This window comes from Arabidopsis thaliana, assembly GCF_000001735.4.
Source record: "Arabidopsis thaliana chromosome 1 sequence".
Taxonomy (NCBI): domain Eukaryota; kingdom Viridiplantae; phylum Streptophyta; class Magnoliopsida; order Brassicales; family Brassicaceae; genus Arabidopsis; species Arabidopsis thaliana.
The window spans coordinates 27,353,756-27,377,589 of record NC_003070.9 but is presented as its reverse complement, the minus strand read 5'-3'; the positions used below and the strand labels follow the sequence as shown (position 1 = coordinate 27,377,589).

Below are 23,834 nucleotides of genomic sequence, written 5' to 3'. Positions count from 1 at the left end.
AGTGATAACTAATCGCTAGTAATGTTTTTTTTTTAAATGTAACAAACAAATCTCATCTAAAACAATATACAAACAAAAAAAACTTCGAGTAACTAAATAGATACAGTATTGAGGTTGTGATTACTGCACTAAATATTGAACAAGATATAGAGGTGATGTCTCATTCTATAAATATGTCAAAAACTCGCAAGTGACAAAAAGCAGAAGAGAAAGAGGTTGGAGATAAAACCCAAAAGCAACTATCTCCTTTTTCTTCCTAAAAAAGCAGAGCAATCTTTTTTTGAGGTTTGTTTGCAAGTGAAGATGTTCAGATCTAAGTCATGCAGAGAAGAGACCAGAAGTAGCAGCATCACCAACAAGTACCATTGCTTCAGTCATGGAGAAAAATCAGAATCAGAACCAACAAACCAGCAGCCACCAGTGATGATGAGATCTTACAGTACATCAACTTATAATGCATACCAGAATCCAACAATTGTGAGAGACGACTCCAACAATAAATCGAAGAGAAGCAATAAGGTGAAGAAGAAAGGATTTAAGGGTTTGTGTGAGGCAGAGATTCAGAGGAAGAAGAGAGTGGCTTCTTATAATGTGTATGGTGTTGAAGGGAGAGTGAAAGGATCTATGAAGAAAAGCTTCAAATGGTTCAAGGAGACTTGTTCAAACGCTGTCTATGGTTTGTGGTGATCCAACCACAAATCTTCCCAATCTTCTTCTCTTGTTTCCCCCATTGAACTTGTCTGTTTTTATTCTTGTTCTAAGTAGGGTACCCTTCTAAGTATGATGATTGCTGTAACAACTTAAGCTACGATAAATACGATTTAGCATTTACAATATACTTCATTGATTCATTCGTAGACATGATGAAGTATGACATAACCAGAAGATGCAACTCTCAGATCCTCTTTAAGGAAGACCAGAACAATTATTGCATCTGTCCATGAATTATAGCTCTCATTTCACTATTTTTACCAACAAAAATGACCATTTTTACCCACACCATATGAGAAGATACTCAATATAAAACCTTCTTTCTTTTGTACGTTTTTTTGCAGCCCGAGGAATAGTTCTAAGAACTTAAAACCTTTTTGAAGCACAAACGATTTTAGCTGTTGCAGTACCAAACAAGACAAACACAACATAAACAGTGTAAAACCAAATGGGGAATAAAAGTGTTAAAAGTCTTTTGACTTTTTAGTCTCGCCCTCTTTTGAGTTTGTCTTTCTCTGAAAATCACTTCTTCAGAGTCTTTTCCTTATCTATGTTATTAGAGTGTGTGCTTAGAGGCACAAGTCTCCCTCCCTGTAAACACAAATGCACGTAAAACATGAGGAGGGCCTAAGAGAGGTCATCTTTGTCTTTTAATTTACACTTGTCCCGGGGTTTCAAGATCATTCACTGGCCCCAACGACTAAAAATGCAGACTCTCGATCCCTTTAAGATTAGCCTCATAGTTCTTCATGACTGAAGTAGTCGCCCTTGAAGGTGATGATAGCTTGTTGATCTCAGATGAGACGATAGGTGAGTTTCGACTAACAGGGATCTTTGAATTGGAGCCTGATCCAGCTTCAACGATTTGAGGGTTTGATGGCTCAGAATCAGTTCCCAGAACTGCAGCTTCGCGACTACTGGATACAGCAGCACGTCTTGATGACCCAGTTGCGCGGAGAAAGCTAGAGCTTGATAACTGTCACAAGAAAAACAAACAGCTCAGTTACCATTAATACAAAGAACAAGAATCCAAGAAACTAAAATTCAGCTGCCAATCCTTGTGTATACAAGCAATACAGAACCTTATGTTTATTTCTTCAAATCAGCAGCTAAAGAATTGGATACCTGTAACATGGGGGGTAATTTTATGTACTCACCACTACATCTTTAGATATTGCAGGATCACTTGAAACTGGTGCTTTTTGTTTAGCTAAGCTTCCTGAGTTAAAAATTTGTCCAGAATTTCGTCTAGGGATTCCTGATGACCAGCCAGAAGGTCTAGCTTCGTCGCCACCTGCAAAGAACACATCAGATGGGTGAAAACCATGCCCCTATAGAACAGAGTAACATAGCCAAATGCGTAATGAAATTTGGAAAAAAACTACTCGAAATAGATGGAACTACCTGATGGCCTCTCAGCACTGGTAATGGCAGGGGGGAGGGCAGAGCTTGGCCCAACTACAGGACCCTGGAAGAAAGGTACATATTCAGCAGAGTTTAAGTAGGACGATGACATTCGGAAAAGAAAAACTGATTCTTACATGATGACGAGGAGGAGGAGTAGAAATCTGTGATTGCTGATACTTCAAGATCGTCCAATCAAATACATAATCAAACTGGAAGCCTAATATAAGCAGATGACGCAAACTCAAATTAACATGTTGATTAACTGGTCCAAGTTATATTTGCTTCACAAGACTAGAATTAACATAAGTGATTGAGGGGACCAAACCTTCACGAATAAACAGGTCGCGGAAAAGCCGTTTCAGGTAGGCATAGTCTGGCTTGTCGTCAAATCTCAGAGAACGGCAATAATGGAAATAAGATGCAAATTCAGATGGATAACCTCGGCATAAAGCCTAAAAGAAGAATAGAATATTTAATCAGTATTAAACCATAGGTGTCACCAACACAGGTATCAGAACATTATTTTACCTCAATAGATGTCGATACTTTCTTTTCACTGATTTTCTCATACTTTTGCTTCTTATTGCCAGCTTTCAGTCCTTGCCAAGGAAGACTGCATTACATTGGATAAGTAAGCCAAATGCCGCCGAAAAAGAACCAATAGCAACATGCCAACAGGTACGGAAGAGAGGTACATACCTTCCTTTTAAGAAGTACATGAGAACGAATCCAAGTGACTCCAAATCATCTCTACGACTTTGTTCTGTAATAAAATAGCAATTACCTATCCAGAATTACGTTCTTTAAAATAATTAGAAAGTTAGAAACTAAATGAACTGGTATTACCAATGCCAAGGTGAGTGTTCATGCTAGCGTATCTAGCAGTTCCAGTCAAGTTTTTGTTTTCCCTGTGATACACAAAATATTAGAATTATAATTGATATGAAGAAACATCATATACTGCAATCATACTTCCTAGCAATACATTAAAATGATTTTCTCATATACTAATGCATCTTCGTAAAAAAAGGGGAAATAAGCTATATATCCTGAGTCAATACTAAAACGACAGTTATCCTGAATAGCCATATATCCTGAGGATAAAGATGACTCCACCCTTTTACAGGGATGTGTTACATAGAAGAATTTTAAGTTAGACAACAGTCACACAAGCTAGTAAAAGATTTTTTTTTTTAAAAAGTCTACATAGGCGTAAATAAATAACAGACCCAAAGAAAATCATAGGGCTATAACCAACCTATATGGAATATGCTGATGATTTGAGTCTCTGTACTTCTTTGCCAGACCAAAGTCGATGACGTATACCTGTATTCAGTCAACAAATCGTTGAACAAATAATTCTGGAGAATAAACAAATTTTACTAACAGCCCTTTTCAACAGCTACCTGATTTGCACGCCTTCCAAGACCCATCAGAAAGTTGTCAGGCTTGATGTCCCGATGTAGAAATGACTTCTGATGTACAAACTCAATGCGATTGATCTGAAAGAGGAACAAAGATATCCTAAACGTTTATTCAACATGAGAACACAATTTTCAGGCTATAGACGGGATCCTACCATTTGATCTGCAAGCATTAGTACAGTCTTTAGTGAGAGTTTCCTACTACAGAAATTGAATAGATCTTCAAGGCTAGGCCCCAACAAGTCTATCACGAGGACATTATAGTCCCCTTCAACACCATACCATTTAACGTTTGGAACGCCAGCTAGAAATCAAGGAAAGGAAAGCAACCCCTCTTGGATAAGAAAAAAGACATCACAAACTACAAATGTAAACAAGTACAGAACTAGATCCATACTTCCTCCTTGTAATACTTTGTACAACTTTGATTCATACAGCAACTGAGGATGCTTAGTTTTCACATTTTCCTGAAACAAGAAGAAAAGATGCCGTCAGAACATATACAACAAACACAGTAGCCAAACTACGATAAATCTGTTACATTTCAGAGCAAAAAAAGAAATGTGAAACAAGCATGAGGATTTGATTTAACATACTCAACAGTCAGAACCAGTACAAACAGGTAACAGAAAAAAGAAACAACCAATGTTCAATACAGTAATATGTATAGCTGTCAGCCTCATAATTCTCCAGTTGTAGGCCACAACAAAATTTTCAATAGGTTGGTCCCACCAGTTGCAGGTAGTTTTGTCGTGGACTCTAAGAATTGATTCAGCATTAATTAGACTATTTGCTCAAGAATCAATAATAGATCTCAGTTCTTACGGAAAAGTCAGGTTGAACCCAGATTTAAACTATAGAAATATTGGTTTGATCATGTTGAATACTGAATGAAAACAGTCATAGATAATCAAGAGGAAGCTTAAGGAAGAACTCAACTAAATTGCAACAATCGCATGATCAGAGTAGAAAAAGCAGTGTGTAGCCTGTTAAATAAAATTCTATTCCTTTTTCGTCTAAACACAGTACACCAACGTTTTCATTCCGATCGATTTTAACATGTAAAAGGAGAAGCTACAAGCTAAGAAAGACCAAGCAATAAACAGAAGTCTTTCTACACATAAGTCACAACTCACAACAATCAAAGCTTTCTTCCCACTTTCCGAGAAAATTCAATCTTTTATTTAATGAAGATATACGTACAGACTTTACATTGCAATACTAAATTCTATGTACTTCAATTAAACACTGAAAATGATAAAGTTCCACTTTTTGAGTAGGAATTACTTACAAGTTTAATAGCCACTTCTTCATTCGTCTGGATATTGGTACCTAAAAACCATGTTAAAACAAATACTTATATAATCATCGCAGTCACAGAGACCACAAACGAGAGGTGAATCAGAATAAAGAGGATACCAAGATAGATCTCTCCGAATGATCCACCGCCGATCTTCCTTCCGAGCCGAAACTTGTTTCCGACTCGCGGCTCCATCAAATCGAAAGCTGATAAAACCTATAAACTACTTCTAAACTACCGAAATCGATTACTAGCCACCACTCGAATCCAAGAGCTTCACCTTTCGCCGGATTTTTTTAATTAAAAAACAAATAGAAGAAGAGATTGGACCTGAAGATTTGAAGGGTTTGGGATAAGTAGAGCCAAAAAAAAATCAAAGGGATTGAAGGAAGAAGTTGTCGCGGATTCCGATTGACTTCCGGCGAAAGAGAGTCGTCATATCAATCCACGCGGCGAAAATATCCCAAAAGGGAAGGGATAGACTCAGAATTGCTTACACTCTCATTTTAACCAAATCTCTCTTATTATTCTTTTCTTTTTTTATTTTCTCCATGGAAAAATAATAATAATTGCGGAGTTGTTGGGCCGTACTGAACCCATATTGGGCAAAACCCGGCCCAGAATAATTAATTAAATTAAAATTAATATATTAGTATAAAGTAAGTTAATTTATTCGCCAACCACTTCATCTCTAAAGTCACTAGAAACTAGAAAGTAACAGACACGCAAATAAGTTGGAGATTTCATTACCTAATTACCTAAATGCCAATTGGTGGATACGAAACCATTTACTAAAGCAACAATTTCTATAATATTTCTTTGTGGAAACTTATGAAATGAAATTGAGAGTTATTTCTAGTTGAAATGAAAATCATTTTACAAATCACTGCTATTGAGAGTTATTTCTCTCTTTTTTTCTAAAGTCAAGATTCACTTAACAGATTTTGTATAAACAAATTTATATAAATGACCAATTAAATGATTAGAGGCACAGAAGAGGCACAGAAGAGGCACAGAAGGAAGATTCTTTGTTATGTTTTTTTGCATTCTGTCCTAAGTATACACAAAACCTAAGTATAATGTGTACAAGATAAAGAAAAATTCGAACCCAACAAGTAGAAAAAACATCAGAGGCTACTCTTTACATGATCTCACTCTATTATAAACTCTCAACAAAATTAGCTTCAAGACCTGTCTCCAAAGTCTGATGCATCAGAGAATTGGACCTGTAGAAAAACAACAAACACTATACAAGGCTACAATGATCTAGGTGACATTGCGTCTTGAGCTGAAAAATGTGAGAGATTTGACTGTTTCTTGTTCAGTTTCGACCTTAGATGCCTGATTTTCGCATCGACTCTAGCTGTGAATCCGATCTTTGTCTTTTCTCGGGCTTTTGTACGCTCTCGGGTCCACAATCTCGCATCTTCAATATCTCTTCCGTAGTATTTGATCTCTTGGATGATATGATGATCCAATGGATTCAAGAATCTCTGGAATGCAATGTGAGCAACGTAAGGAAGAACTGCAGCCACTGTGACCAACAATGTAGCCATCCAGTAGATAGGTGCAGGAGCAAGAATCTCATCAAGAATCCTGTAAATGTTTCCAGAATAACTCGGAGGCATCATACTGTAGATAGCCACAAAGAGATACCACATACCGATGCTTCCCCATATCAAAACGTGTTGGATCCAAGTGAAATGGGACATGGTTAACGCGATTTGAACATTAGCTGCCCAGATTATGCAAGTGAACATGGTTGTGCCAACAGCATCCATGTCAGCTGTTTGGCCATTGTCTCTGAAAGCTTGAGAGTAAATGATTCCGATGTTGAGGAAGAATATGACAAGAGATGCATAGACGCCATTGCACATCCATCCAAGTATTCTTGACCAATCAAAGAAGAGGTTCTTTGTGCCTTGTTGGTATAAAGCTGGGAACTACACAAGCACAAGCGAAAAAAACACAGATTATTGTCGATGATCAGCAGAGATTCGAAATAGCTTTTCAAGAAGGGAGATTTATAAAGCTTACCTGTAAGCAGATCTCGGAAGAAACATCCTGTTCAAAGACACCAAGGGCGATTACTGGCAATGAGGTAAGGACAACATTGAAGAGCAACAAGTAGTAGTCATTGTATACTGATTGCCCGGAAAACCCGGTGAAAGCCTCAAAGTAGAAGAGAGTGAGACCAAATGCTATGTTTTTGTAGAAGAAATAGCAAATCTGGATGTAGAACAACATAAGGTTAGAAACAAACTAAATGTAAGAGTAACTAAAATGGCCAAAAGAACTACATATTACCATCTGAGCTATCCTTTTGTAGCACCAGTGTCCGTGGACGACGAGTAATCGTTCCAGAAACCGGAACTGGGCAATCGAAAAGTCACTAGCCATAACAGCCTGCAAAAGTAAGAAGGATCAGCAAAAATGTCGACATGGTTTGATTTTCAATGAACTTTCTGCTAGTCAAGAAACAGAAAACATGGCTTGAAAAACAGAAAAGGCATGGTGCTGAGAGAAAAACTGAACCTGCATTCCTTCAACCCCACTAATTCCTACACCAATGTCAGCTTCTTGAATCATCCCAACATCATTTGCACCATCACCTATTGCCAATGTGGTTTTTCCAGTTCCCTCTTTAACCAACCTAACAACCTTGAATTTGGGAAAGAGCAAAATAGATAAATTTAGATTTTCTTTTTTTTGTATGAAGTTTCGGGAGTTGCATAGTCAAGGAGGAATGCGATGAAACGAATAAGGGAAGGATATATATATATATACATACCAAAGCCTTCTGCTTGGGAGACACTCGACAGCAAATGACTGATGCACAATCCACTGCCAAAGCCAAGAATTGATACTTCATATCATCCTCCAAGGCATAAGTTAGAGTTTTCCCGTCAATAATCAAAGCAAATGCAGCATGCGGATCCTTCTCAAGCTTCACCATTTGTACAGCTTTTGTGAGTTGATTCAAAATGTTCTCTTTCACAACCTAACACATCAGTAGAAATATAGGAGTGAGGTTCGAAATTTTAGTTGAAGGAACTTTAAATTCATACTTTAGCAATATGCATCATGCAACTCCATTAGACATACCCTTTTTGAATCTTGGGATCCTCCTTCTGAATTCATTGATGTTATGCAGATCTGTCTCATGCCTTGTCGTAGTAAACTACACGCGAATCTGCAGTTCATAAAAGGGAATTTGTGCATAAAAATCACTGGATAAAAGCAGATTACAGATATACTTTCTAGTTTATGTTCAAGGTAAATCAGAGATTCTAACCCAATGTTGATTGCAGTTTCCATTTTGTCCCCAGTTAAAACCCATAACTTGAGCCCAGCTTGAGCAAGTTTATCTATGCATTGGGGCACCTAAGTCAGATGAAAAAGAAAAGGAATTCAGTTTACATAAGCAAGACAAATATGGCGTTAGTGTGTCTGTGCAACAATGCATACCCCTTTCTGGAGTTTGTCCTCCACAGCAGTAGCTCCTATAAGGATAAGTTCTTTCTCAATCATATCTGCTCCCGTCTCAAGCAGCTCATCTCTATCAGATCCTATTGAAGTTTTGGCCTTAAGAAACTCAGAGTTCCAAGCTGCATATTCATCCTCATCAAGCTTTCTGTAAGCAAGTGCGAGTGTACGGAGTCCGGCTTCTCCATATTCAGTTAAATGCCTAGTGGTAGGTCCCAAGTATGTCTTTCCATTCTTCGCCAACCGCTCAAAGATGATGCTGTAAAATTCAGGAAGAAACAGTTGATAAAAGTAAAGATTTATTGTACATAAGCTTCTAGATGTGGTCAATGTGACAAATTGCTAACCTGTCAGCTCCTTTGCATAGTAGAAGAATCTGCCCTTCCTCATCGCGTACAATTACTGTCATTCGCTTTCTTTTGCTCGTAAATTCCAACAAATTCAGAACTTTGTACTCCCTGCAATGTTTTTGGTACTTACTCAGGATGCCCGCAAAAAAAATTAGAGCTAAACTGATAAACATATAACATCTTTACTATCTCACCTTTCGATTATTTGCCCTGAACCAGAGAACCTCTCGCGGATAAAAACACTTGACTGGGTTCTCTTGAAGAACTCAAAACCAAACTCTCTAGCAGCAGCAAGAAAAGAAGCCTCATCAGGTGACTCTGCTTCATAAGTGTACTTGCCAGTCTCCTCGTTCAGCTCGGGAATAGCTGTGTGACAAATAGCTAATATGCGGAAGAACTGCAAAATGTCATTTGGTTGTGATTCCCTCAACCAATTACCATTCATAAGTCTGTTATCCTCAAAACCAAATCCCTTTATAGGAGCTCTAGGAGTATTATAGTTATTATCCCCTTCCACCTCGATTTCTTGCGTACGGCTACTGTCCCATGTACCATACACTTTAGTCTGAGACTGAGGAGTACTCGATATCTCACCGTGCTCTTCAAGATCCACAGCCATCTGCTTTGCAGCAGCAACTTCTACTTCGCTGGAACGCACACCATAAGAAGTACCAGCAATGGAGCATTTCAAGAAATCCATCTGATTACATGTCAAAGTTCCTGTTTTGTCAGAGAGGATAGTATGAACCTGACCAAGCTCTTCGTTTAGATTCGATGTGCGCGCATTTGCAGGGACTCCACTCTCATCATCATACATGTGTAAGTCTTGATTGATGAAACTTGCTTGCCAGACTTTGACAACCTCGATCGAAACATAAAGAGAGATTGGAATCAAATATCCATAAAGCAATAGAGCAGTGATCAGATGAACAACCCCAGCATAGATTGGATTGATCGGATTTGTGAAGTCTATAGGCTCGCCAGGTCGTAAGTACCACATTTTTGGCATGTGAAACTCTGTCTCCCAAGCAAATCCTGATGAGCTGATGCAAGAGATTAAAATAAGTAGGACAAGAAGAGTGTAGATGATGTAGTCCATTGTCCTTTCTATTCTGCTTCTCTTGGAAGGCGACTTTGTTGAATTCTGCATAACTTTGGTATCAAAACCAGTAAATACCACAACTCCATAAACATAGGTTGTATTCCTAAGCTTTGAGTCTCTTAAGAGAATCTGACTTGGATCCAGAGGAAATGTTTGCCTCTCAAACTCAAGATTGCCAACAAAGGTATAGAGATTCGGGTTTGGATCTTCACATCTTATCGTCGCCATGAAATTCTTGAAAGATTCATCATCATCTAGTGGCAGTGACACTTCCAAAGATCTTTTCACTTTCAAGTTTGTTTCACCATCTAAGTTCATAGTCTCAACGTAGCAAATCCCATCCTCGTAACTCGATGACAAAAGAAGCAAATCAGCAGGGAAAAACTCATCCTTCTCCACTTTCACAATATCCCCAACGCTAACCTTCTTCCACTTTCTCTGACGAAACACACCGTCACTTTTATGAACACAAGTTTTCCGCGCATTAATCTTCACGTCTTGCATAAACCTACGCCAATCTTCTAGAGCCTCTTTTAACATACTAAGCCCAACAACAAAGACCAAAGGAGCAATCATGCTCCACTTGTTGAATGGTGATAGAGGAAACACCGAGAGAATCGCAGCTACCAAGAAGTAGAGATTCGCAGCACGGTGGAACTGCTCGTACAACGACTTAGGAAAGAAAGTGATCAAATTGTACCTCGTCGTAGAGACATAATTAGAACGATATCTCAAAGGTTTCTTCTTGTGCATATGAGGCTGATTACAGAACACAGTCCGGCTGAAACCCGGACCTTGGATTGGTTGAGAATCTTGACCTTCAAGCGTAGCTGGCCTAAGACATCCAAATGTATAAAGAAGGCTTAGTCGCAGCTTCGATCTTATTCTACCTCGAGCCATTCCACAAGAACTTCTCTATGATCTTTTAACAAAATCCAGCACTTTATTTCCTCAAGAATCAGATTAGTGCTTCATATCTCATAGTCCTGTAGAAAAATGAACCAAACCCATTAGTAAAAATTTCGAAAGCTTTGATCTTTCAGAAACATAATTAAAATGGCAGAGAAGACTGAAACAAAGAAGCATAAATTTCGGAAGCTCGTCACATAATTTTAAACACAAAAATTATTAAACACAAAACATACTCAAAATTGGTCAACAGACTCGAATCTGAATGATAGCAAATCAATAAAATTTTAAAATTGCAAATCTATCAAAGATGTTGACTTTACGAAACCCAGAGAGGAAAATGAATTTACCAAACACCAATTATTTCAAACACATTTGCCTTCTTATGACTATTTGAAATCATGAATTGATTCTTAAATTAAGATAGATAAGGATTAAGCAGGAGGTGATGAAGAACACGCAAACGCAATTTGACAGCTGTAAAAAAACAAAAGCTGAGACAAGATCCCAGAACCCAACAACAAGTCAAGCACAATGGAAAACCCCAAAACGAAGAGAAAATTTCAGACAGGTTTAGTGGAGATTTGTCGGAGAAGTAGAGAATCAGGAGACAAACCAGGAATCAAACCAGAGATTCTGTGGATAACATGACAAACTAACATAAACCCATTTGAGTGAAGAAACTGATTGATTCGCCTAGAATTTGTCGGCAATGGTTAGATCAAGAAGCAAGAGCACAAAGCAAAAAAAATGCAGCTTTTTTCTCTCTCTCTCTCTATCAGCTGTCTTTTTCTTTCTCTTGTTTTCTCAGGAGACTCAAAAAAAGAAAAAATAGAGAAAGGGTTTTAGAGAAAGACAGAGATTTGTTTTCTTGTGTCTGAAAATTTCTCACTCGTTTTTGTTTTTGTATATCAAAGCGACTCTGCAAATCTGAACCAGTGCAGGCACTTTCGGGTCTGCTTCTTCTTCTTCTACTTCTACGTCTTCTCTCTCTCTCTTCAACAATAATCTAATTAACTTAATTAACAATTTTATACTAGAAAATAGTCTAATTGGTAGATACGTTATTATCAACATATACGTATGCCATTACCAACAAAAGAGAGTTTTTAACTTGTGAGAGAGCGCTTTGCAAAGTAAATCAATACAAAATCTGGAAATATATATATATATAATGTATTTATGATCCAGCTGTAATTATCAAAACAAGAAAAAAATTGTAATTAATCCGTGTTTAATTCGAATTTCAGAATTTAAATTATTTTATTAGGCGTGACTGTTGAAAATTTGTTATTTTCCTCAAAAACAAATATTGTCTCTGTTTTCTAGAATATCTTGATTTTTTTTAATGTATAGTATTTATTATATCCCTAACATTATAATTCCATTCTCATAATAATGTTGTTTTATATAGTAGTATATTACATTCCTAGTTTTAATTAACCTCCTGTAATATAACTACAAAACTATGAATAAAGAATTTAAAGAAAATAGCATGTATTTTAATGAATTTTGTGTTCTGTGTAAAGAACTCTCTTATAGTACGAAAAAAAAGAATGTGTAAAATCTTGGAGTATTTTGGTAAAAGTCCATAACTAGAAAGCGTTTGTTTCTGAATATCACTTTCTTAAGAGGAAAACAAAGTTCTAGTTTTGTCCCGACAAAGAAAAAAGGAAAATCGTATTCGTAGGTCTATGATTTGCTGAAAAAGAAAAAAAAGGGTATCTGATTCAGAAGCTTATGAGAGATATTCCAATAAAGAAAGAAAAAAACATAGGGGAGAGAGAGATGGTGGTGACGTTGTCACAACCTTTTTCTCATCTGCAAAACGAAGCAAATTTTTCAGGGAGTGGTTCAACCAATCCCCACCGTTTCTTTTTCTTGTTAATCCATCCATCAGATATATGGAACTCCAGTTATAAATTTTAAATCAGAATCTTATGCTTGTATTTTCGATATGGTTGTTAGCATATAAACATATACTTACAAATCTTAATTAACTAGGTAAATTCTATAAACATTCTACATTACCAATTTTGAGACATTTGGACGTTGGTTTTGGTTGGACTCATAAGAACATGAAATGTTACAAACTATATATGGAAAACTTCTTCCGTGGTAGATGAAATTCATGTTAGTTATAGATCGGGATAAATATTTATTGGAATTCATTGCTTTCACTAATCGGGTAAGATTGTTTTCATGTACAGTTACGTGATGAATTCGTGTAGTGGAGATTGTTTTCTAATATCAATAACTCGAATGACACACACACACACACCTTAAGAGAAAAAGACGTGATGAACAAAACAAATCTGTGAATGTATTTAATTTTACGTACATTAAATAAAACAATGTAGATGTTACATTCTTCTAACCAACCAGATATTTTTATAAGATAGAAACTGTGCCGTGACACGCTTCATATTTTACATTACGTGTATTTCGATTAGATGTTTAGATGTAATTATAGGATAACTATATAGGTGGATTAGTGTTTTGGAGAAAGAGACGTTAAGTTGTTTGCTGTTGACCTTTCAATAAAGCATATTTGTCGACATAATGAGTGAGTAAATAGTACAAAGACTGTCACTAGCCAAAATCAAAGTTTAACTGAATAAATCCTCGTTACCATGCTAAAGTGTAATATTCTTTGAATTTTAAACATTAGAAATTGTAAACAATCGAATTTAAATTTGGATACGATTTGACGTTTTTTTATTAAGAAAAACTCAATGAACCAAAAACGAATTTTTACTTTGTTCGCGTTTTTTTGTTGTTGTTTTTGTATTAGGATTTACATTTGTATACTGTCAACGTGGAATATTTAAGGTATTGTTCTTTTTTCCATTCAAAAAAGCTTTCATCAAGTTAACTTTGGTTCGAAGGATAATCACATTGGATCGGTCCACGTTCATGATTCTATAGTCCTTTTCTCGAGTTTTGTACTTTCTTTTTTTTCCCTGCACACGATATTGACCACTTTTTTTTTTAACTATTTTCACTGACTTTTATGGACCCTATTGCATTTGTTACTGCTAGGTCCCCATCCTATAAATGTTTTCCTTTTCAACTTTTTTTTTTTCTGAGTAACTTCAGAGAATCCTTCAACAAAAAACGAGAATTACTACATACATATCAAAATTAGGCCGAAACCAAAACTTACTTGTGGAAAAAATGGCATATGATTAGGACATTGGACAAGCCGTTGTAATGTCGTGGTCAAAGTCCATACTATTGATTACTTCAACCAACAGCTCATCGTATCCGTTGGTTTGTATGACTTTATCAACCGAAATAATACTCTGATCAAATCCCAAATCGGACGACCAAAAATCGAAACGTGGAGGGAGGGATGAGGACCCACAAAGAGGAGTCCCACAACGGAATTTAAATCGTTGGTTCATTTAAAACACTAATCAACGTGGTGGTCCTCTTTACGTGCAACCCAACACGGCTTGGTGAAACCAATCAATCCGCCAAATTAAATTCTAAATTGTAAGTATGTAATTTATTACTAGTATACATTTTGTTGTATTATTGTAGTATTACGTTTGTAAATATATTTAAGTATCATATGGGCTTGTCTGGTTTTAATGCGACAAATATTTTATAGAAAGAATGATAGAGTAAAGAACTTTTGAAGACTTTAGAAGATTAGAAAATGTTTTATTTGATTGATAGTGTTTATATTTTTATATCTAAACTCTCAATCCCCAATATATTTCCTAATAAGAAACGTTTTAAATTTAATATCCACCGGATGATAAACAGGTGTCGTATGCTATTACGTACAATTCTTTTTTCCTAATAGGACATAAGAATCTAGTAATCATATAATTTCTTTGGTCCCGCCGTATTTATACGACAAATCAAGCTAACTATAAGTCTATAATCAATAGTGGACACGTTATATATCGTGTATAACATGGAGTGTGTAAAATCATTAGAAGACTCAAGTAACCATTTGGGCTTTAGTTCAATTTTCATCAGTTTTACAGTTTGATAGTCTCCAATAATATCTTTCGTTCCACTAACTAAAACTCGATTTAAATTATCTAGTATTTGTTTTGAGGATATATGCATCCGAATAAAGAGGATTCAAAAGTATCAAAAAGTGTCAAAAGAAGAATGAAAAAATCATAAATGGCATAGTGGTGACGATTGTAACTTTCTTATTGGAGTGGTTCGATTTCCAAAATCATGGGGAAAATTAAAAGTTAGGCACATCACATTCATAAGAGTACAAGACAACTCTCATAAAACCAAAAGAGTCGTTTCGTTTGGTGTGCTATTTTACCAATCGTTAAGTCTATTTCTTTTTTATTTCCTCCCATTACAACAAACAAATAAAGTTGAAAAGAAAAACAAAAAACCAAATGATATTTTGTCTATTGACTCCAACAAGATAAAGTCAAGAAACAATCTTAGTGTTCTTAGATACTTTTATTAAAGTCTCTGCAAAATGCTATATGGTCTTCTTCTATAGAGAAATATCTTCTGGTTAGAAATCATTGGTTTTACATGGTTCTATAGAAACTCTCTCGAACATATGAATCGATTAATTCTTTCTGATCAAACCAAGTAGATTGACGAGTTCACAACTTTGTCATGAAAATGTCTTCATCTCCACAAGATCTACATTATTAAATCTCTATGATCTTCGAGATAGATTATAAACTTGGTTCACCACCACCTCACTAACCCGTGAGGGACATCAATTCAAATAAAGTTACAAATCAGAGTACGTTACAAATACAATGACTAAGAAACTCGGTTTACTCCAAACCGGCAAAACTCCTCTTTCCTTATAATTCATAAACCAAACATCACCATCTTGACCATCTCTTAAACCAAAGACTTAACAATCTCAATTCGAGTTCACACAAATTAGCATTCGATTGTGACATTTGCAAATGTAATGGAGATAGGACATAGTATTCATCACTTTAAAACACTCTTATTGATAAATCCAAGAGTCACTTAACTTTTTCTGGTAATCGCTGTTAAAGACTCCAACTCAAAAACAATCACATTATTCCAAGTCTTAACATTCTGATACGATTCATTACAAGAAACTGAGTTTATCTAAGATTTTCTTCTCACTTGTGCATTAACATATATACACACAACATAACACAGATATGATACAATTTCACTTCTTTGAAGAACGCTTGGGAGTAACAGCATTAAAGATAGCTTCAATCTCTTCTTTCAGTCGTTGAAAGAAACCAGGTCCTTTCACATAATCAATTGGAGTGCTCTCATCAATGTCGTCACTTGTTCCATGAGTCTCTTTGTCATGGTGACGACTCTTGGACTTTTCATGATGACCCATTGCCTCTATTTCTTCTTTAACTCGTTCAAACACATTTGGCGATTTCACAGTCTTCTCCTCTGTGGAAATACCCAATTAAAACAAAGGGTTTAGATTCGTGTTTCATAAGAGACAAAACAGAGCAACGAATCAAAAATAGACTTATCATGGCGTGTTTCTATTGTTTCTTTAGAGAAATTTCCGATCAAAACCATCCATTAATAGACGTGTAATTTTGATTGTGAAATTTGAGGAAACGAACATAACTTGATCAAAAAGTCTTCCTTTTTAACAATATGCATAAACCTATGATGAGATCTGATCGTTCATTGTGTTTACCTGATCGGTTTTGATCCGCCATCGATGGTTTTTGTCTTCTTGATCTTGCAGCTTTCTATTTTTGGTTCCTGATTCGGTGGCGTTTTGCGTCAGATGCAAAAGAGTCTTTACAGTATAAATCAAAATCGATTTCAACTTAAATGGGCCTTGTTGGGTTATAATGGGCCTTTTTGTTTGTAAGTGAGTCCAAGGAAAAAAAACACCAGACCAGATTGAAATTGAATCACTTGCAAAAGCAAAATTGATTACTCTGTTTTGGTTTTGGATCAGATCAACCAAAGGAAGCGAAGAAGAAGAAGACTTTATACACTCTCGACGCTATTGATTTCGTCTGTGCAGTTTTGTTTCTCTATCAGTTAGTTTTAAAGATGAGTTCTTCAGAGAGTGTGGAAAACGAGTGCATGTGTTGGGCTGCAAGAGATCCATCTGGTCTTCTTTCTCCTCATACTATCACTCGCAGGTGAGATTCATATGATTTAGTGATCATTTTCAAGCAACAATCTTTGACACACAATCATCATCATCCAGGTCTGTTACAACTGACGATGTTTCACTCACAATCACTCATTGTGGAGTGTGTTACGCTGATGTTATCTGGAGTAGAAACCAACATGGAGACTCCAAGTACCCTTTGGTTCCTGGGTATGTTTTCAAAAACCAAACTTTAGATTATGAAATTGCACCTTACTAGTGGAATTGATATTCATTTGTTTTTCCTTATTGTAAGGCATGAGATTGCTGGAATAGTGACTAAGGTTGGGCCTAATGTTCAACGATTCAAAGTTGGAGACCATGTTGGTGTTGGAACGTATGTTAACTCCTGCAGGGAGTGTGAATATTGTAATGAAGGACAAGAAGTTAATTGTGCGAAAGGAGTTTTTACTTTCAATGGCATTGATCATGATGGCTCTGTTACTAAAGGAGGCTACTCTAGTCACATTGTTGTTCATGAAAGGTTGTTATAATCTGCTTTCCTCTCTTGCCATTTCATACTTTTGAAAGTTGTTAGTGCCTATATGAGTTTAGTTTGAGTAGGAAGCAAATGATTTCTCAGTACTAGTTTCTTTTGTGTTTCAAATATTGAATACAATAGGTACTGCTACAAGATACCTGTGGACTATCCCTTGGAATCAGCTGCACCATTACTCTGTGCTGGAATCACGGTTTATGCTCCTATGATGCGTCACAATATGAATCAACCTGGTAAATCTCTTGGGGTGATCGGGCTAGGTGGTCTTGGACACATGGCGGTTAAGTTTGGCAAGGCTTTTGGACTTAGTGTTACGGTTTTTAGCACCAGCATTTCCAAGAAAGAAGAAGCTTTGAATCTGCTAGGAGCTGAGAATTTCGTTATCTCATCTGACCATGACCAGATGAAGGTAGTGAAATGACTTAATTAGTTTCTTGTGATTATTTAGGATTGGAACCAGATAATACTTAACTTGTGAATCTATCTATGCAGGCACTAGAGAAATCTCTAGACTTTCTAGTTGACACAGCATCTGGTGATCACGCGTTTGATCCTTACATGTCTCTCTTGAAGATTGCTGGAACTTATGTATTGGTTGGTTTCCCAAGTGAAATTAAAATCAGTCCTGCCAATCTCAATCTTGGTATGTTTCTCAAAAGGTCTTATAATCTCCAATTTTACATACATACTCTTTAAGATACTGTCATACTGAAACCAAAGATGTCTGGACAGGTATGAGAATGCTCGCTGGAAGTGTAACCGGGGGGACCAAAATAACACAGCAAATGTTAGATTTCTGTGCAGCTCATAAGATTTATCCAAACATAGAGGTGATTCCCATTCAAAAGATAAACGAAGCTCTCGAAAGAGTGGTGAAGAAGGACATCAAGTACCGTTTCGTGATTGACATCAAGAACTCCCTCAAATAGATGTTGCTCAAAGGAAGGAATAATGGAGTCTGTAATAAGAGAATAATACTCACTGCTACAATCTTTATTACGTATTTTCTCGTTTTTCATTAGTAAAGCAAATAAATTAAGACTACTGAGAAGAAATTGCTCGTAAGCTTGGGTAATAAGAGGAAAAGAGATTTACAAAAACTACAAAAATTCCCAAAATTAGACTTTAAAGAGTTATGGGTAAAAAATAAAGAAACAAGAACTAAGGTGGCCATCTCGTAATAAACTCTATATATATGTACCTAACTCAAATTAAAGGAGATTAATATCACGCGAGGCATGAGAGATAAATTATTTCTTTTTCCAATGTATGAGTTATTTAATTTATGTGGACGAAAGCGAAATGTCAATGAATGTTGTTACCGTTAAATTAAAAAAAAAATGATTTTTCTCCTTCCTTCCCCAAAATTTCAAATTTCAAACTCTTCTCTTCTTTTAACAATTGTAAACCTTTTTGTCGACATCATTCTTCAGGCCACCAAAGTTCCCAGAAACTTTCTCTTTCTTCTTCTTCTCCTTCTTCTTCTCTCTCGAGTTTTTTTACAAATATATTCTCGAACCCACCTTTCTCCGCCGGATCTGATTCCAAAACCTGTGAAAGTCTCCAGCTTTACTACAGATTTTTGAAGAACAACAAAAGGGTTTCAAATTTGAGCAAATGGGTGGCTCTGGAAATTGGATTAAATCTCTGATAACTAACAAAAAAAACATCACTGATGATCAAGTAACTCTCGAAAAGGCTCTCTTCTTTACACTTGATCTATCTCTGTTTTCATCTCTCAGTAACTGATTCTATTGTTTTTGCAGGAGAAGAACATCAAGAAGAAATGGAAACTATGGAGGACTTCATCGGAAGGTTTGATTTCTTCCTCAAAGGGTTTCAAGAGCCGTGGTGGTAGTTATGGAACTCCTTCGTTAGGCTCAGATCCGCCGTCATTCTCTGCTGACGACTCTTTCACGGCGGCTGTTGCTGCTGTCATTAGAGCTCCGCCGAAAGATTTCTTTCTTGTTAAACGTGAATGGGCTGCTACACGGATTCAAGCTGCTTTTCGAGCTTTCCTGGTTTGTGAATTTAACCACTATTACTGAGATTGCTTCACTGTTCAATTGTTAATCAACTCTTTACATAGTCTGCTTTGGTTTAGTGACCTGTTCATTGGTTTTAACATCTGATTGCAATTCTAATAGAAAGTTAGAAACTTAAATCAACCATCAACACTTAATGGATCATTAAACTAAGTCAATTCATTTGAGCAGCTCATTTGTTGTCTTCTCTGAAGCTTTTGTGGTTAATGTTTTTATGAATGCGTTTTACAGGCAAGACAAGCGCTGAGAGCTCTGAAGGCCGTAGTGAGGATTCAGGCAATATTCCGTGGGAGACAAGTCCGGAAACAAGCAGATGTCACCCTAAGGTGTATGCAAGCTCTTGTACGAGTCCAAGCTCGGGTACGAGCTCATTGTAACAGGGGGCCTTCAGATGGACAGGAGTTGGAGAAGCCATCTGATCAACAAAAAGATGATCCGGCAAAACAGGCTGAGGTAATGATTATCAGATATGGATTTTGGGATAGAATGGGACTCGTGGGAGACTAAATGTATATGTTTTGCAATGATGTGTTGTTCAGAAGGGTTGGTGTGATAGCCCGGGAAGTATCAATGAAGTGAGAACGAAGCTACAAATGAGGCAAGAAGGAGCAATCAAGAGGGAGAGAGCTATGGTATATGCATTGACACATCAGGTAATGCATTCATAACTAGAATCAATTTTGCGAGGATTTTACTCTCTCTCAGAGCATTTGTGTTCATTGAGTTTCTCAAATTTTGACACAGCCGAGGACATGTCCAAGTCCGGCCAAGGCGAGCAAGCAAGGGAGTGTCAAAAAGAATAATGGGTCGTGTAAGAGCAGTCCAGGTTGGAATTGGCTTGACCGATGGGTTGCAGACAGGCCATGGGAAGGTCGGTTGATGGAAGGTCCTACAAACTCATCAGAAAATGCAAGGAAAAGCGAGAGCAGTGTGTCTGAACATGATACGGTTCAGGTCAGGAAGAACAATCTCACAACCAGAGTTTTGGCTAGACCTCCTCCAATGTCATCGTCTGCTACGAGTTCTGAGTCTTCATCGACTTCTCAATCCCCAGTTCCCTTCTCGGGAAGTTTCCTTGAGGAAGGAGGGTACTACAGAAAGCCTAGCTACATGAGCCTCACACAATCTATTAAAGCTAAGCAGAGACGATCAGGGTCTTCGTCCTCTTGTTCCAAAACACCGTTTGAAAAGAAACAGTCAATGTCTTACAACGGAGATGTAAATGTAAGGCGTAGTGCTGGTTCGGATCCGTTGAACAACCAGTGGACTGATCTATACCCACCAGCTCAAGTAACAGGAAGACATATGTGGGCAAAGAGCCAGAGAGGCTAAGCAATCGTGCCTTCAATCATCTCAACAGCTTGTTGGTCCCATGAAACACATACACGGAATATAGATACAGAAGCAACTTCTGTTTATCTTTTTTTTACATATGAATGTTAAGGAATTAGTTTCGAGACTACAAATGTCGTTGTTTGGCACTTGGATCATTAATCGTTTACTTCTCGTATTTCTGAAACAATCTATTCCTAGCTCTTGTCAATATGAAATCAAGATATGAATGCCAATGCCTTTTTATAGACTAAGAACAGAATTTACAGTAGAATTGGTGAGCAACAACTATTACATAGTTCTAATACACATGAGATCTGTATTACTTGGGATAACTCAGGATGAGTAACTGTTTTATTGCTTTAGTGGAGCTTTCTTCTCTCGGTCTGCAATTCTAGCAGGTGCGTTCGAGTGTGACTTGAACCGTCCCCTTCCCCCTTCTTCTCTCACCTGAAATTTCGACAAGCATCAACATTTGATGTAGCATTCTCATCATGAGACAGAGATCAGAAAATAGTTTATGCTTCTGTACCTTTTTCTTGACAATTTGAACAACATCTTCATCCTCAAGATGATGAAAAAGACCACAGTGTTGAGGGTAGTGCCTAGCGCTTGTGCCCCAAACTAGTGCATACTTCATATCCTTCACCAGAGTTCTGTGGACTTGGTTACAGAAATCTTCAACTGTGCAGCCACCTCTATCCTGAGGAGTGACACATGTAATCAAATATTACTGTCACAGATGTTATTGTGAAGTACAAACATGAAAAACATATCTGTAAATTCTTATCTATACAAAATAAGCCTGAATAGTGTTGAGGATATTATACTTACAGCTGAGAGGACAAAGGGTTCATCGAAATCTGGTTGCTGGCTTTGAGGCTTTGAGTAAACTCTCACAAGTCCCATTTCGTCCCACATTCTTGCAAGTAGTCTGTCTAAGTTTAGCTGTTTCAAGCAACACCATCATTTACCATTAGACCAGACTGTTCCAGTATATTCACAAGTTTCAGACTATACAGGAATCAGACCATTATGAAGAACCTAGAACCGCACTGGATAGGATTCTTATTTAGACACTACTATAGTCAAAATAAAAGAACTTGCCTTTAGGTTGCAGCTAATAACAATAGAATTTGGCTGCCGTGCCAGCCTATCAACGTCATCGATTCCAACAACATCTATTTTGTTGTAGACATATACACATTTGATGTATTTGCGATTGCCTTCAACGACATCAATAAAGTCATCCACCGTAGCATCTTCACGAAATAGAACCTGAAATTTTTATTACTGAACCCATTGGACATCTCTCAACGAAGCAACAAAATATATGATTTAAAGTTTTTATAGTTCTTCTCCTAACTAGCGGACAAGAGAGGCACGTAATGATTCTTGTCCGAGGCTGAATAAAAACAAGATTAAAGATGGACTTAAGTACCTCAGCATTGTGAATCTTGTATTCATGCAGAATTTGATAACAGAGCTTCTCATCAATGCGAGTCAAGGGGGTTGTAGTGTTGAAAGAAATCCCACCAGTCTTCTTCTTCTTAAAGTATATCTGTTAGACCAGAGAAAGCAAAACACCACTAAATGGTAGCACATCAAGATAGTGCAGCATTTTCAAAGATGGAAAACAGAAATTAAGCAGATAAAGTGAAAGAGAACCAAGAGTTTCTAGTTTATAAGATATTAAGGGAGACCATTGATAAAGATGAGATTTACCTGTGGAGGTCTTTTGTTCAGACGCAGACCAACTGCTTCAAGCTCCTTAGTCAGTATTTGCCTGTGGCCTTCACTCTAAAACGATTTTGGGAAGAAGAAGTACTGAGACTAAAATAGCAAAAACGAAAAAAAGACAGAACCAGCACAATACTTATATGGAAATCAAAACCATAGCTCGTACTTTTGAGGCATCAAGAACCATCAACACAAGGTCTGAAGACTTTGCAACAGCAATAACCTGAAAAACAAACAGTTTCCATCTAAGTTTATTTCATAGCAAGGGATTAGAGACTAAAAAAAATAAGAATCAATTCGATTTAAACCTGCCTCCCTCGTCCCTTTCCTTCTGAAGCACCTTCAATAATCCCAGGAAGATCAAGCAACTGGATTTTGGTGTCATTGTAGTGAATAACTCCAGGGATGCATGTAAGTGTTGTAAATTCATATGAGGCTGCTTCAGAATGTGTGCCAGTTAACATTGTCAAAAGCGTAGACTTTCCAACACTGCAAATCACAGCCACAAACACATAGTGAGGGACTCTGAAGTTGGAACAAAGACATATACATGGATCATGGATGGGCGTGAATTTAGGATAGACCTTGGAAATCCTATAAGTGCAACACGTCCATGCCCATACTTTGTAACTTCAAAACCATCCCCACCTCCACTAGAGCCCTGTTAGGTAGATTTGAAAGACATTTAGAAATGAAGACTAAATACTCTGCTTCAGCTATATACAATAAGAAGTTGCATTACTTTTGGAGGCTCTAAGAGTTGTGTTCTGAGCTTTGCAATTTTTGCCTTGAGCTGACCAAGATGATACTCTGTCCAAAAAATGTAACAATATTTTCATTAGCTGACCATTTCTTCTGCTTTTGTTTCAGAAATATATGACAAATCAATGTCTATACATCTATACGTTATATAATGTAAAGAGAAACCTGTAGCTTTGTTCTTCTGCGTCCGAGCCATCTCGGCTTCGATCTCTTTTATCCTTTCCACAATTCCCATTTTCTTTCAGAATCTACTACTGCAATTTCTGGAGATAGGTAAGGACTGAGGTATCTTCACTAGTTTCAGCATAAAAAGAACCAACAACAATCAGACAGAATTCAAAGGCAAATCATAAAATCACCACCAAATTAACCATTAACTCAAAAAGACACAAACTTTAAACTGAGATAAATCATCTAAAGAACTCTAAAATTAGTAACATATCTAACAAACAAAATCTCACCACTTTGGCATCGATTGTCTACCGATCAAACAACATTAAAAGATCGAAGCTTTTGCATGAAAGGAGAGAAATTTTGATGAGTTAATAGGGGTAGGATGGTTCTAGAGAAAGCGAGAAAGATACATGTACGTGTTGGTCGAGAACCACCTCCAAGGAATAATGGATCGAATACAAAAAAA

General features: G+C 36.9%; 7 protein-coding genes and 1 long non-coding RNA gene across 13 annotated transcripts; 3 read left to right on the top strand and 5 right to left on the bottom strand.

The window, feature by feature from the left end:
* The first annotated feature begins 116 nt into the window (after positions 1–116).
* AT1G72720 (hypothetical protein (DUF3511)) lies at positions 117–908 on the top strand. Its single transcript, NM_105931.4, has one exon. The coding sequence runs from the start codon at positions 304–306 to the stop codon at positions 685–687; it is 384 nt and encodes a 127-aa protein (NP_177416.1). The 5' UTR covers positions 117–303; the 3' UTR covers positions 688–908.
* Positions 860–5,393, bottom strand: CKL2 (casein kinase 1-like protein 2). Its single transcript, NM_105930.3, has 14 exons — positions 4,962–5,393; positions 4,834–4,874; positions 3,940–4,009; positions 3,698–3,846; positions 3,525–3,620; positions 3,377–3,444; positions 2,965–3,026; positions 2,818–2,881; positions 2,647–2,731; positions 2,444–2,570; positions 2,253–2,335; positions 2,116–2,179; positions 1,869–2,005; positions 860–1,687 (listed from the first exon to the last, which is right to left on the bottom strand). Exons 1-14 carry the CDS (start codon positions 5,035–5,037, stop codon positions 1,412–1,414), a joined length of 1,398 nt encoding a protein of 465 aa, NP_177415.1. The 5' UTR covers positions 5,038–5,393; the 3' UTR covers positions 860–1,411.
* A 412-nt stretch (positions 5,394–5,805) lies between these two features.
* Positions 5,806–11,818, bottom strand: AT1G72700 (ATPase E1-E2 type family protein / haloacid dehalogenase-like hydrolase family protein). 3 transcript variants are annotated; one of them, NM_105929.5, is made up of 11 exons: positions 11,306–11,818; positions 8,873–10,766; positions 8,676–8,786; positions 8,311–8,587; positions 8,138–8,226; positions 7,948–8,035; positions 7,634–7,843; positions 7,378–7,503; positions 7,150–7,248; positions 6,880–7,071; positions 5,806–6,785 (listed from the first exon to the last, which is right to left on the bottom strand). In NM_105929.5, the coding sequence occupies exons 2-11, from the start codon at positions 10,678–10,680 to the stop codon at positions 6,099–6,101; spliced, it is 3,687 nt and encodes a 1,228-aa protein (NP_177414.1). In that variant the 5' UTR covers positions 10,681–10,766; positions 11,306–11,818; the 3' UTR covers positions 5,806–6,098. The 3 variants fall into 3 exon arrangements, with proteins under 3 accessions (NP_177414.1, NP_001322800.1, NP_001322799.1); NM_001334546.1 differs by having other exon boundaries at positions 5,807–6,785; positions 11,040–11,803; NM_001334547.1 differs by lacking the exon at positions 11,306–11,818 and adding an exon at positions 10,926–11,299 and having other exon boundaries at positions 5,854–6,785.
* A 2,005-nt stretch (positions 11,819–13,823) lies between these two features.
* AT1G09337 lies at positions 13,824–14,278 on the bottom strand. Its single transcript, NR_139607.1, has one exon. It is a non-coding gene; the product is annotated as an other RNA (long non-coding RNA).
* Positions 14,279–15,631: 1,353 nt separating this feature from the next.
* Positions 15,632–16,444, bottom strand: AT1G72690 (neurofilament heavy protein). Its single transcript, NM_105928.4, has 2 exons — positions 16,346–16,444; positions 15,632–16,086 (listed from the first exon to the last, which is right to left on the bottom strand). The coding sequence occupies exons 1-2, from the start codon at positions 16,365–16,367 to the stop codon at positions 15,845–15,847; spliced, it is 264 nt and encodes an 87-aa protein (NP_177413.1). The 5' UTR covers positions 16,368–16,444; the 3' UTR covers positions 15,632–15,844.
* Positions 16,445–16,565: 121 nt separating this feature from the next.
* On the top strand, positions 16,566–18,481 carry CAD1 (cinnamyl-alcohol dehydrogenase). Its single transcript, NM_105927.4, has 6 exons — positions 16,566–16,805; positions 16,874–16,987; positions 17,073–17,300; positions 17,439–17,724; positions 17,808–17,958; positions 18,048–18,481. The coding sequence occupies exons 1-6, from the start codon at positions 16,714–16,716 to the stop codon at positions 18,242–18,244; spliced, it is 1,068 nt and encodes a 355-aa protein (NP_177412.1). The 5' UTR covers positions 16,566–16,713; the 3' UTR covers positions 18,245–18,481.
* Positions 18,482–18,726: 245 nt separating this feature from the next.
* iqd8 (IQ-domain 8) lies at positions 18,727–21,131 on the top strand. The gene is made up of 5 exons (NM_105926.5): positions 18,727–18,998; positions 19,082–19,336; positions 19,592–19,813; positions 19,900–20,013; positions 20,105–21,131. Exons 1-5 carry the CDS (start codon positions 18,933–18,935, stop codon positions 20,690–20,692), a joined length of 1,245 nt encoding a protein of 414 aa, NP_177411.1. The 5' UTR covers positions 18,727–18,932; the 3' UTR covers positions 20,693–21,131.
* On the bottom strand, positions 20,738–23,825 carry AT1G72660 (P-loop containing nucleoside triphosphate hydrolases superfamily protein). 4 transcript variants are annotated; one of them, NM_105925.4, is made up of 12 exons: positions 23,656–23,825; positions 23,360–23,488; positions 23,175–23,242; positions 23,017–23,093; positions 22,741–22,921; positions 22,599–22,655; positions 22,418–22,492; positions 22,134–22,253; positions 21,800–21,970; positions 21,527–21,640; positions 21,225–21,395; positions 20,738–21,142 (listed from the first exon to the last, which is right to left on the bottom strand). In NM_105925.4, exons 2-12 carry the CDS (start codon positions 23,427–23,429, stop codon positions 21,047–21,049), a joined length of 1,200 nt encoding a protein of 399 aa, NP_177410.1. In that variant the 5' UTR covers positions 23,430–23,488; positions 23,656–23,825; the 3' UTR covers positions 20,738–21,046. The 4 variants fall into 4 exon arrangements, with proteins under 4 accessions (NP_177410.1, NP_001031270.1, NP_001320411.1 ...); NM_001036194.1 differs by having other exon boundaries at positions 20,920–21,142; positions 23,360–23,483; positions 23,656–23,710; NM_001036193.2 differs by having other exon boundaries at positions 23,360–23,825.
* Between the last annotated feature and the right edge of the window lie 9 nt (positions 23,826–23,834).